The sequence below is a fragment of the Vanacampus margaritifer genome, chromosome 1, assembly GCF_051991255.1.
Source record: "Vanacampus margaritifer isolate UIUO_Vmar chromosome 1, RoL_Vmar_1.0, whole genome shotgun sequence".
NCBI lineage: Eukaryota > Metazoa > Chordata > Actinopteri > Syngnathiformes > Syngnathidae > Vanacampus > Vanacampus margaritifer.
In genome coordinates this window covers 62,099,843-62,113,471 of record NC_135432.1, presented here as the reverse complement: position 1 = coordinate 62,113,471, position 13,629 = coordinate 62,099,843, and the positions used below count along the sequence as shown (strand labels likewise).

General features: G+C 39.3%; 1 protein-coding gene across 2 annotated transcripts in view; it reads right to left on the bottom strand.

Moving 5' to 3' along the window:
- Positions 1-293: 293 nt before the first annotated feature.
- Positions 294-13,629, bottom strand: part of dph6 (diphthamine biosynthesis 6) — a 78,745-nt gene continuing 65,409 nt past the window's right edge. Inside the window, exons 14-16 of one of the 2 annotated variants that reach the window (XR_013291653.1) lie at positions 7,685-8,072; positions 2,977-3,173; positions 294-2,239 (exon numbers count right to left, since the gene is read on the bottom strand). Coding sequence is in view for 1 of the 2 variants with exons in the window: in XM_077559937.1 (XP_077416063.1) it covers positions 3,055-3,173; positions 7,685-8,072 (507 nt within the window). In the remaining variant the exon portion in view is untranslated. Of the gene's footprint in view, positions 3,174-7,684; positions 8,073-13,629 lie in introns of both variants that reach the window. The other variant, XM_077559937.1, reaches the window with a different exon arrangement.

Genomic DNA, 13,629 nt, shown 5'->3' with positions numbered 1-13,629 from the left:
CGTCTTGTGTTTACAAGCAAGGGGAACGACACTGATGATAAATGCTTGTTCCCAAATTTGACTAAACGTAGAGATAGAACAGTAAACTAAAACTCCATTATCATCATCATCATCGTTTTCTTTAAATGCTGTTCTTTACCTTCGCATTGGAAATCCCATAGACAAATTACAGACTGTTCACACTGACAACAAATGCAGAAACAACCATTTGCCGTCGATATGCTGTCAATCAAATTGGCAACATGTAGCATTAGATCGCAACAATGAATGCATTGAAACAAGTAATCAACTCCTTGGTCATTAAAATCGTTTATTAAACGCTGGTCTTTAGTGTCTATTGTAAATCCCATAGACAAATGGAACATCCTTAGAGACTGCTGACGATTGATTTGATTTGCGCACATGATAAAAGCATGATGTGATGTTTGTATCATTAAGAAAATCGATTTCTAGACAACTCAATCCCTTAAATAATAAACAGGTGCACACACACGATAGAGCATTAGCTTGCCCGCTCATAAATAATTGCTTGTTTGTGTTGTTCAACCTGCAATAAAGAAAAATCTTCAGGCTCCATTGGCTGCCGCCATTGTTCAATTTTTGATAGCAACAATCAAAACAACGGGCCTGGGTTGAGGATCGATAGGTAGGCCCGATCCCGCCGCCGTCTCGGGCTCTTGGAGGATAGAATCGGCAGCGTGAAGGCGCATTGCGACTCGGGTTCATCAATACGGTTCATGATCTTTGAGAAATGTTCCAGGAGCACTAATAGTGTTATTTTCTTTGCGCACACACGCCAGACACACACAAACAGGCTTAATTCCTTGCCTGCAGCGGTGTGAGCTGAAGTCCCTCTCCTATTAACCAGGCTGCCTTAGAATCAATGGAAAACATAAAGAGGCTTAATCTTTTCGGGTGCCTGCTGCTGATTGCCTATTACACAATAATAACACACCTTCAGTCCTGTGGAGCATGAGCGAGAGGGAGCGACACAGTCACCTTAACACACACACACACAGGCATAACACACTGTAAATCTGTTGCTTTACTATGACTGCAAAGGTGTTGTTAGCTCGTGTGCTACCTAAAAACAAAGGGGTCGTACAGAATGCTCTCTTGGAAGCCTTTGTCTCCACAGACTACAAGAAATATTGTGTGGCAAAAAATTCCACTTTTGAGATCTGTTTTCAAACGTTTGTGTCCTGTAAACAAACACAATTTTTAACCCTTATGCAAATTTGAAGAGTGTCCTTATTTAGCTACAGAACAGGTAGTAAGTAGCCTGGTGACTTTTCCCGCCGGTTTGGAGTTAAATCAGTTACAAGGAAAAGCCCTTGCTTTGCTTACAATTAGGAGGCAAGGTGATACAAGTGTAGAATTTGTGCTATACTATATTTTACTTTAACTCATTCACTCCCTGTCATTTTCACTGAAGCAACCCCCTTCGCTCCCGGCTGTTTTACTGGATTTTGACTGATTTTGCAAGGCCCACGGAATATTGTGTTCTATTGCTATAAAAACATGGAACCTACCAAAAGAAAGATTACAGTCTCTTCTTTCATCAGGAAAAAAAAGTATGTTTCTATCCATTTCTGTTTAGCAGGAATTCGCATTAGAATATAGCTAAGTTTTATCATTATTCACAAATCTGTTTAAAACAGTGGGGGGGGCTTTTTGCAACATGGCCCTGGTTGATATCTTATACTCTGCTGCCAGAAAATCTGGTAACCATCAACTTATAAGGCAAAGGTGGCAGGGTACAGGGATGAATTGAGTTCATGATGTCTTGAGAAGATGCAGACTATGTATTGTTCCAATGTGGTGAAGAAGGAGCTGAGTCGAAAGGCAAAGCTCTTGATTTACCTGTCGATTTAGGTTCCTACCCTCACCTATGGTCACTAGCTGTGGGTTGAGATCGAAAGAAAAAGATCCCGGATAAAGCGGACGAAATGAGTTTCCTCCGCAGGGTGTCCGGGCTCTCCCTTAGAGATAGGGTGAGAAGCTCGCTACTCCTCCGCATTGAGAGGAACAAGTTGAGATGGTCCGGGCATCTGCTTTGGATGCCTCCTGGACGCCTCCCTGGAGGGGTGGTTCCGGGCATGTCCCACCGGCCCCCCCGAGGACGACTTAGGACACGCTGGAGAGACTGTGTCTCTTGGCTGGCCTGGGAAGGCCTTGGGATCCCGTTGGAGGAGCTGGTTGAAGTGGCTGGGGAGAAGTCTGGGCTTCCTGCCTAAAGCTGCTGCCCCCGTGACCCGACCCCGGATAAGCGGTAGATGAGAAATCTTATTGAGAAATTCATAAGTATAAAAGTAAAAAGTCATTGTCCCAATACTTCTGACCCCAACAGTATGCTATTACCTACATACCAATGGCATACAGACGCTCCCTTACTTACGAACATTCGTGTTACGAACAACGGTACATACGAACATGTCTGCGCGCATGTCAAAAAATGTTCGGAAAGAGATGCTGGAAGTTAGATTTTTTATTGCGCACCTTTTTCCGAGTACTGTAGTGCTTCTTCCCGCCGCTAATACCGACGCTTGGCGCTGTGAGAGCTCACCCAGCATTGGAGGCTCAGCAACGTGTCGAGGAGGAGGAAGAAGAAGAAACGCCTGTCGCTCATAGATAAAGCCATCGCACTCTTCGAGCAGCAAGACCCAAATATTGAACGTTGCACAAAGGTTGCAAATCAATTGAATGATGCCATACAGTGCTACCGCATCATTTATGATGAAAAAAGAAGAAAACTGTGCAATCGTCGTTAGACCGCTTCTTTCGGCCAGTTTCTAGTAAATCCTCCAAGGAAGATACTCATCAACCCTCATCTACTTCTCCGCGACCCTCAACTTCTTCCTACATTGAAGTTACGGAGGAGGAAGTAACTTTTGAAGCCGATCGCTCGGAACGTAACTCGTTCGTAAGTTGGGGAGCGTCTGTACTGGTGTAAATCCATCATCCAAACCTACTAACATCCTTCTGGATACGCATTGATGTTTGGATAGTCAAACTCCAGCATTGTGCATGGAACAAGCAGGACTGGTTCTGGATCTAGGAACTGAGCCAGCAGGACAGGTGAAGGACGTTGGAATCAGGCAAGTCCAGGACTGGAACGAGAGCCACGGACGGACTGGAGTCCCTGAGGAGCTTTTTCAAAGCATCTGCGAGTCCTGGTGGAGGAAGGAGTGTGACATTAGTGCGCCGCTCCCAATGGGGCTGCATTTAACCCTGAGACCGGGAGCTATTCACAAATTATTGATATTCTTAAACCCACTCTACATTCATTGGAATGTAGACATATGTTAGAAAGGATTAAATTCCACACACAGACAAGCCGACGTGTATGAACAGGAGGGGGTTCTGTCTTTATTAGACACAGTTGTTGTCTTCGGTGTGTGCGTGTGGCCGGACTACAGATGGAAATTGGACATATGAGAATTCATGGAGCAAACGTCTTGATGACAGCCCGTCTATTTAGCGGCAGTCCGTTGGGATCACCGTCCGATCCCGAGCAGGAACGCTAATTGGCCACAAGTGTGTCTGTTTCACGGCTGGTTCATTTCCTTCAAAAGGATACACATCAGGTACTGTAACTAGGGACAGGCCACTTGACTAAATGTCCATGACTGCCGGATAGGGGACGAGCATTGGCGTGAATAGTTTAGTAAATAGTTTAACCAGCAACTACAACATGAGCTAATAGTCCACACTTTAATTTAGCGGCTGTTTTGGTGCGACGTTTTCAATCTCCAAAACGTTGTTGTCATGTAAACAAACAGCAAAATACAGTAAACGGCCCCTGAAAAAACAAGCATAATATACGGAATACAGACCAGAACTCAACTGGAATGCTAACTGCATAAAACATCTTTAATACTGTGCCGACAACTCATTTATAACGAGCACTAAGACGTTTAACGGCTGTAATGTACATGCAAGGTCTGGAGTGGCGCTATAGCGCAGCCACAGGGAGTAAACGGAAAGCGTAGAAGAAGAATCAGCGAAGAAGACGAACCACTGACATGTGAATAGCCAAGAGGCCAAGACTTTTGAAGCAAGCTGCCAGGCCACCATATTACTACTCTCAAAAAAGCTTCTCGGCATACGATCCTATACATTTCAGTATCGAAATATATATATATATATATATATATATATATATATATATATATATATATATATATATATATATATATATTTATATTTATATACATACTAGCCTACCAGCTGTACATGCCAAATTTATACGTATCGTTTATGGTACAATAGTCTGCTCGCGAGATGGGAGGAGTAAGATGGCCGCCCTGTCGCTTCAACGGCTTGCCCGGGCGTGTATGGGCTATCGGCTATACAGTAGTATTATACAGATCAGTGAGATGCACACAGGAGAAGTGACAATGGCGGGCGATTCAAGTACAACAACATCATCCAAAATATTTTTCTGTATAAGCGAAGGTGGTTGCGCAAAACGACGACGACACGGCTATCCGCCATTGTTGACAGACTGGCGGTTGGTGAGAATTGGAGCATACGTCATCAAACTGGAGTATTCCATATATGGTGTCCACATTGGAACGTATGGAGCGCGTTTAGAAATGTTTCCATACTGGAGTCAATTCTGGACTCAAGCTCTGAAACAGCGCCACCGTGTGGACAAACTGCTCAAACGGTAAGAAACATTGAAACGGGCTTTCGTGTGGACGGGGCATGAATTCATCTGAGAGACAAAAAAGAGCCAAGAAATCAATTATTAAATTTGAGGGTTGATGAGTTGGACCATATTTTGGTATATTGATAAAAACATATTCTAAGACAATACCTTAGAGGTTCACGGGGCTTTTAAGGCACTGGCTTGAATATTCTGCCATTGTGACGCAAACTGAAGACCGTAAATGTCATGTTAGCGATGGGAGATGCGACCTAAAAGGAGACCATGAGCTTTTCTTGATATATTAGGGCTGCAGTGGAACTGGATGATTACCGTGATTAATAGCTGATACCTTCGGGGCTCATTGGGCTTTTAAAGGAGTGGCCGAGGCCTGGAGCCGCGTGAGTTTTTAGTTGTGCTACGCTGCCTCCCAAATGGATCAAATTAGTCAAATGAACTGGCGATTATAGCAAGTGTTGGCCAATGAACATTGTTCATTTAATGGGGGGTGAGTAAAGATGCTGAGGGGCACAAAAAGACCTCTTTACCATTCATTTTTATGTGTTCTATTTCCAGAGGTGACAAAATGTATCACACTCTGTACTAATGTAGAAGTAGAGATACTTGTATAAAAAAACTGTGTTAAAAGAAAAGTAGAAGTACTGATTCAACTGCTGTACAAAAAAAAAGTACAAATTCTGAAAAGTGCACACAAAGTTTTATAGTGCTTGCACTGAGAATACCCGCCCACCCCCAAGGACCAAAATTGCCAAAATAAAAAATAAATAAATGACTAAATTAATAAATAAATGATAAATGATAAATGATGAAAAAAATTAAAAACAGATATAAAAAATATGATTCAAAAATAAATACAAAAAAATATATATAAATACAAATAAAAAACAACTATATATATATATATTTCCCTAAATAAATTAATTGAATATTTGAATAACATTTCGACCTGACAGAGCGTCTGCCGCATGAAATAAATAAATGTGGCAGCAGAGCGTTTTTGTTGATTGATTGATGTTTAATTCTATTTATATTTATTTCAACATTTATTTTTATATTTATTTTTTGAATCTTGTTTTTTTAATTATTTTATTTATTTTTAATTAAATTTATTTATTTAGGGATATATACATATATATATTCATATATATATATATATATATATATATATATATATATATATATATTTATATATATATATATATATATATATATATATATATATATATACATACATATTCATATATATATATATATATATACTGTACATATTTATATATATATATATATATACTGTACATATTCATATATATATATATATATATATATTTTTTTAATTTTCATTCATATAATTTTTTGGTATTCAATTTTTGAATTATATATTTTTCTCACTTTTATTCATTTATTTATTCTTAGTTTTGGTCCTCCACACTGGACCACCTCCTAATTGTGTTACGCCCTATTATGCAGGATATCAGATCGTGCAATCAGTTTCACTAGGGCTTCTTATTCACACCTTGACCGCAATAGCAAATGTTTTGACGATTCAAGTGCTCCCCTGGCATCCACATCAATCACGGCCTGTCTCGTTAATCCATCCCATTCCCCCACGGCTGTCATGTTTTGTCTACGGTGACCTGAAATGAGGTTGCCGTGGCTGCCGGGAAAATAATGTCAACTTTTTTCAAAGTACAGGGTTAAAGTAAAAAGTGTTAAAAAAAATCTACTTGAGATCCACTGCTCACTATTTAAGTAATATTATGCACATGATTTGAGTTTAATTGGTCCAAAAACGCTGCATGGTAATAATATCTCTGCCCTTCTTTGGGAGTTCTGTCTCCGAAACAGAGGGGGTCTTTGGATCGTAAGTAACAAGTTGAGACAAGATGTTTAAAGGTTTCATTCGAAGCATATGCCACGTCTATCAGCTGTGAATCCTCACGCAAATAATGGAAATGGGGGAGGCGGGGGGTTACATTTTGCGTCGTCTGTGCTCTGACAGCTGCACCTCGTGACGCTGCGAGCGCCGATGCCAGAGGTGTTACTTTTTCCCCCTTTTGACTTTTCGGATTCATCGCCCCGATGAGAGCGGGCTGTGACCCATAAAGATGCCCAAGGGTGAGGTTCGAGGGGGCGGGGGAGCGCAGGGGGGCTTCGCTTCTTGTGCGTGCGAGCCAGTTCTAGCTCCTCCATGATGAGTCAGGGTTTGTGTTTGCAGGCCAAGCGGCATGATCAAAGTGTTGACTTTGCTCCAGTTAACCAGTAACATGGTTAGCCATATTCGCACGCCTCCAAAAGTATTGGAACAGTGAGGTCAATCACTTCTTATTTTATATATCTGCATTGGATACACAACTTCGACGACACATTTTGTTTTGAGGGTTGGAGCTGCAACTCTAATTCTCATGTTGTGACGTATCATGGATAAATATGATCTTGATAGACCGATATGGTGCTTTCATGGCCGATAAGGACGCCGATAACCAATATTTGCTGCCGATATTCCTTTTCTAGAAGGGAAAATATTGGCATCAACATTTTTAAAAATACAAACTCCAGCTCTTAATTTTTTCATTTAAGAATATGTTTATTGAACAACTTTTAGGGTTTATTAAATTGCTAAATATTGAAGTGATAAAAAAAAAAAAAACAGTCAATAGACATCTTTGTTTTAAAAATCAAAAAAAAAAAATAAAAAAAATCAGGGATCTTCCAATAAAAACTTAAGTAAATTGCTCACTATTATTTTCTACAGTAAATAAAGTTTTCCAAAATTTTAAAAATATCTTAAGTACAGTATTAAAATTTGTTTTATCTTAGTTTTAGTTAAAAAAAAAAACTGAAGGTGCAGGGCCAGCAGCATCTCTGAAAATTTAAATAATTAGTGTGCTGAACTTTTTAAACTTGATCTACTATTGGGCGTTTGATTCTTCAAAATGGCCGATGCCGATATTCGTCAAAATGCTGAATATCGGCGCCGATAATCGGTCTATCCCTATTTCTGTGTGCACAAACCTTCAGTGACTTGCTTCGCCAGCGTGTGGTGGCTCTTGTAGAAGACTCGGGCACATAGTGGCACCAACGCAGCCTCAGACATCTTTAGGGCTTTTTCAAAGGCAGCGCAGATCGCATCCGTGATCTCCCTGGCGTCTTCGATGACCCCAGGGTCGGCCACGGACAGGCGTAGGGACAGCGAGGCGGCGCTTCGGTCGGCAGATGTTAAAGCGTGGCACTCAATGCGGCAGTGGTGCAATGTTGTGGTCAGGTGACAGGAAGTTCTTTGGCTGGGGTCATCCTGGATGGCCGTGACGTGGAGCTCGACGGCGGCACCTTTTGGTAAGGCGAGCACGACCACCACCACTAACGATGGAGTGGCTTTGCAGTCAGGCTCAATAAGTAGCTCCTGTAATGTAGAAAGATGGGATGGTAATTGTTCAATAATGCACACAATGCGATAAAAAAAAAACCTACAAAAAAAAACTTACAAAAAAAAACCTACAAAAAAACCCCCTACAAAAAAAAAAACTTTCTCTGTAGGAATGAATGGGTCAGAATTTGTTCCAGGGTTAGATTGTCAACATATTAAACCATGACAAGCTGAAAAATTAAAGTTCAAAAAATAATTTCGTTAACAAAATAAAATAAAAATGAAAATGTTTACAAAACTAACTATAATTCTACTGAAAATGTCCTTCGTTTTAGGTTTTTGGTTATTAATTTAATACATGAGCCTTTAAATGGGATTTTAAGTATATTTGTTTCAATATTAAGTGACATAAAGACGCTTTAAAGTGTGTCATACTGAAGTCATGATTTCATTTTACCAGGGTGTTTATTAAATATTGTGCACAAGTAATACACATTAAAATAAATAAATAAAAAACAAAAACTAATACTTAAACTAACTAAAACTAAAGTAAATCTAAGCATTTTTTATATATATATAAAAAAAACTAAAACTAATAAAAACTAACAGAACCACCCTGAAAACTAATCAAAACTCACAAAATTAAAATCAAAATGAAATAAAAACTAACTCAAATGAAAATTTCTAAACTATAATAACACTGCGGGAGAGGCAATGTTTTATACAACATTTTAAAATTAGATAAAAAATAGTGTAAAAAAAAAAAACTAAACAAAAACGCTAACAATGAATAATAACAGAAAACGTGCATCAAATCGAACCAAACTGAATCGTTCACTTTAAAATGTATTTTCATTGAATCATATCAAACCCCAAGCATCTATCGAGAAACTGTAGCTTTTTATTAAAGTGATGCACACCCCTAGTAAAAGCTAAGACTGGAATGGTAAGGGCCAAAGGGACGCTCACAAGAATGTGAAATGGAAAAAGATGCAGATTTAGGAGTTATGCTTTAAAATATTACTTAAAAATTTCAGTCAATAAAATGTTTTTTTTTTTTTTAACATAGCACATCAATAATGTTTAAAATCATGAATGCTAGTTTCATTAGCCTGTCACATTTTCCATTATTTAGCATTAGCGACCCCTCCAAATGTTCCTACATCAACCAATCAAAATGGAGCCCTTATCAGTCTTTGTCATCAAAACGATTTCATAGCCTATATCTTCACAAATGAGCAACTATGGCTCTACGCCGTACAACTGTAAACAAGACCACACACAGACGTAAAAACTGGACCACACGCAGTCCTCCTCTTTACATGACAGCTGTGACAGGCCGTCCATTACCCGCAGATTGTGAGGTGACCCTCGGTAATGATAGTGTGCAAACAACTGCCAATGGATCCATAATGCTTTCAGCCACAGTAAACAAAATGCTAACATGACAGGTCCTACTCGTGTCGACTTTTCACCTCACCGCCAGGATCATTCCGTGGCCTCACTTTTTTATCTCTTTTCTACCCCAACAGAGCGGCCGCCATTAGCCCGAACAAAAAGTATTCAGCGCGGCCCCCCCCTCTAATAATACTTGGCGCTGGCATCATCCGCTAATGGGACAGAAATGAGTGTTTTATATAAGCGCCATTTCAGCCAAAGTCGATAGGGTGAAAACACTTAACCCCCTTTTCAATTTGCTGGATCAATTTTCATCCACTTACACGGCACTCTGTAAGTGCGGAATAATAACAGGTTACTCTCGTTTTTTTTACTTGGATGCTCGCTCGACACAGGAAAAAAAAGAAGAAGAAATAATCGAAAAGAGCAGCAGACGGCGACGAGAAAAGTCTTTGTCCTTTCACCATCAGTTGGTCACCTTCAGATAAAACTTTCTTAAACTCTTAATCGCCAGTCTACGAAGAAGTATGAGGGCCACACTGGGGAAAAGAAAAAAGATTACAAGTCCAATATTTCTGGAAAACAAAAATCTACTTTGTTAAAAAAAAAAAAGAAAATGTATTTTTCAGAATAATTAAAATGACAGTTTTGTTTCGAGAAAAATGACCCAATATAATCACAATAAAGTTGTATATTTTTGAGTTTGAAGTCACAAAACAGTGATGCCTTGAGATACAAGTCATTTGATGTCACTTGTATCTCAAATCATTTCCCCCCATTCAAATGGCTGGATGTTCCATTAATCCGTTCCATCTTAACCGAAAAACAAACCTAACAACTCATAATGATTAGGAATGATTTCTTATTTTTTTAAATGAGAAAAAAAATCACTTCACTTCTTGTCCAGTGGGACTCAAACCCGTGTCCTCCAAGTCCAAAGTGCAAGTCCTTGTAGACAGCAATGCCACTGTCCTCAAAATGAAGACATATATGCATGTATTTTTTCCTCAAAACTACCACTACACAACTTTTGTTATGAAGATATAACTTTTCTCAATAAATGATGCAACATTTTTTCAAAATACAGCTCTATTATTGCAAAAACAATTTTGTAAACTATACTGTAGACTTAAATATTGGACACAAACTATAAAAACAAACAACTTGATTCTTATAAAATTATGACTTTAATCTGACTTTTTACCACAAAAATCTAGATGCATTTTTTTTCTCCCCCAAACTACACAACTTCCATCGCAGTGCAATTTAATTTCATTCTTCAGGACGGCCCCAATACTCGATCAATTCTGATAATCACAACGTAGCTCTCATGTCAACACATGACAGCACATATACATGGCCCACGCTTTGATAAATGTTACATAAGCACTTCTAGCTATTCCTTGTCAATAGCGATTGAACACGGAAGAGAGCGGGCGAATGATGAGAGATGTGACAGGACTGAAGGGGTTGGGGGGGGGGTGCGGCCTCTTGCTCAGCCAGGCTTAAAGGCCACCCTGCAGGCCTCTGGGATACCCAGCCCGGCCCGGCCCACCAGGAGAGCGGCGCGGCGCTCCGGGACTTTGTCGTGACACGCGACTTGCTGACTTTTTAAGCTGTCGGACAAGCTCACGTCAGCGCCACGTTTGTTCTTTTATTCGTATGTAAAGCATAGAGTGGGAGTTGGAGTGGCGGAAAAAAAATGCTAAAAGTTTGCATGGTGGTGCAACTTACATAGCAGCTAATGGGTCATTTCTTACTGGACCACACAGAGAGACTAGGGCTGTGCAATTAATCAAAATTAAATTACAATTTCATTTATTACACTCCACAATTACAAAATCAGCATAATTGTAAAAAAAAAAAAGATTATTAATACTAATTTTGAGTTGTTTAAATTTATACATTTGCACCTTTTTGAAATTTTAAAACAATTTAATACATTTTGTTTCATCCAAAAGGAACTTGCATAATTATAGTGTTTGAAAGAATTGTATTTGTCTTTTTGTCTAATTTTTACGTTTAAACATTTTCTTGTTTTGTACCATAAAATAAATGATCATCCTAATTGTGATTTCAATCATTACCAAAATAATCATGATTATTTTTTTCTTTATAATCAAGCAGCCCTAGGAGAGACTGAACAAAAAAAAATTTTTACACAATATTTTTTACAACTATTTTTGGTGGCTGGGGTCAATGACTCACATCAATTACTTTATTAGCTATTTTTGCTAAGTGAGCGCACACCTGAAGTCATTTATATACATATTTGATTTTCTATGTATTCTACACAGCAAAATTGCCAGTGTCAGATTAACGCTAAGAGTGTTAAATATAGCACTTGCATTTTTTTTTTATATGTGTCCACACCAATCAGTGTAAATCTGACACTTTTCAAAGTGTTATTAATTTCACACTTAAGTTTTTCAGTGTTACTCCAACATTGTATAGTGTTAAAAAAATCTACACTGGTAAACACTGAGTAGTCTTGAAAGTACTCTACACTAGTGTCAATATTTATCATTTAATTCTGCCAAACTACACTCAACTCTGGTGTTTAAACAATTATGAGTGTATTGCACTAGTGTCAGTGTTAAGAATTCAGCCCAAACTACATTTTACTATAGTAAATGGTACTTAATTTATTTATATAGCTTTTTTCCTCCTTCCAAAACCCTCAAAGCACTTTACATTTTGACTACTGATGGCATCAAGGATACTTTGACATAGTCACACATGCCCCTGAGATCGAACCCACACACTCAGGGCCGGGAGACGACCGCTCTACCACTGAGCCATGCCGCCTCGACAACAACTGGATATATTGCTATTGAGAATGTCAACAGCGGGCTGGAAAATGAGAAAGTTTCCCCTTCGCCGGAAATGAGGGTGTGGTCAGTTTAACACTCAAGGTAGTGCTTTTCAGGTTACACCCAACATTCACCCCGGCACTCAAAAAGAAAATTGACCCTGTGTAACTTTTTATCCTAACAGTGTTAAAATAATTATTTTTGAATATTTGAACAAACACTGGAAATTGACCAATTTGCTGTGTACTTTTTAATACTCCAGCAACAAAATTTCATGTCCGTTATCCCTCCTCCTTCACTGGCAGGGGCGTGCGGCCATAATCCCCGCAGCGCTACACTTATGGAGTGTGACCCACCTCTCTCCTCGTGTTTGTTTTCCTTCACCCCCGCTAACTGGCTTTCCGGGCGCACGACAGAAAGAGAGGCGTGAAAGCCGAACGGTAAACACGGTAATAAGGAAGCGGTGTAAAGGCAGGCGAGCAGCGGGGAGCTGATGGGACCGCGCCGCTTAGCCAGTTCCCCTACATTTCCTGCTCAGCGGGACGCCGTCGGCGCCGAGGCTCGCTGTACTGCCGCTGTCAGTCTGCCATTGCGTCGCTTTCCACTCGCCTTCCGTCAGCCAGGATGTTTGTGTGGAGCACACGAGAGGGCCTTGTAGCCGTTTACAGCGGGCCGATGCTCGACAGCTGTGTGAATATTTGGACAAAATAGCCTCACGGAGTGCCGTTAAAGAGCCAGTAAACAGCTAGAATATTATTGGAAGTGCAAAAGTCGTTGGATTTTGATTTGTACAAATTGAACCAATGTTTCAGGGAAATACTACGCCTCTAGCGCCAAAGTTTGTATAGAATCGTAATTTTAGACGACACGCTGCACCATTTACTTTTTTCCGCAACATGTTTTCCAAATGGAACAGCCACATAAAAAAAGGGGAATTTCCTTTTAAAATCTTCATTCCTGCTGAAAAATGGTCACACCTGGAGAGCTCACTAAAATTTTGTGAATCGACGTTATTTTTTTGTTTTGTTTTTTTATTGAGGGAAATGAAAAAAAGTGAATTCTGTTTAAAATAGTTTATTTTTGTTCAAAATGGTGAAACATCACTAAAATATAATAATTAACTCTTTGACTGCCAGACATTTTCAGAAAAGGGATGCCGTGGGTGCCAGCCGATTTAAGCATTTTGACTGATCTTTCAAGGTCCACAGAAAATTATGTGTTTGGACTATGGAAACACACATACTACCAAATGAAAGATTGGACTCTCATCTTCCATCAGAAAAAAAAAAGTTTGTTTCTACCTTATTCCGTTTTTCAGTAATCAACAATAGAAAATGGTTAGTTTCACCTCTGTTTGGAAACAAACGTCTTTTAACGTCTTT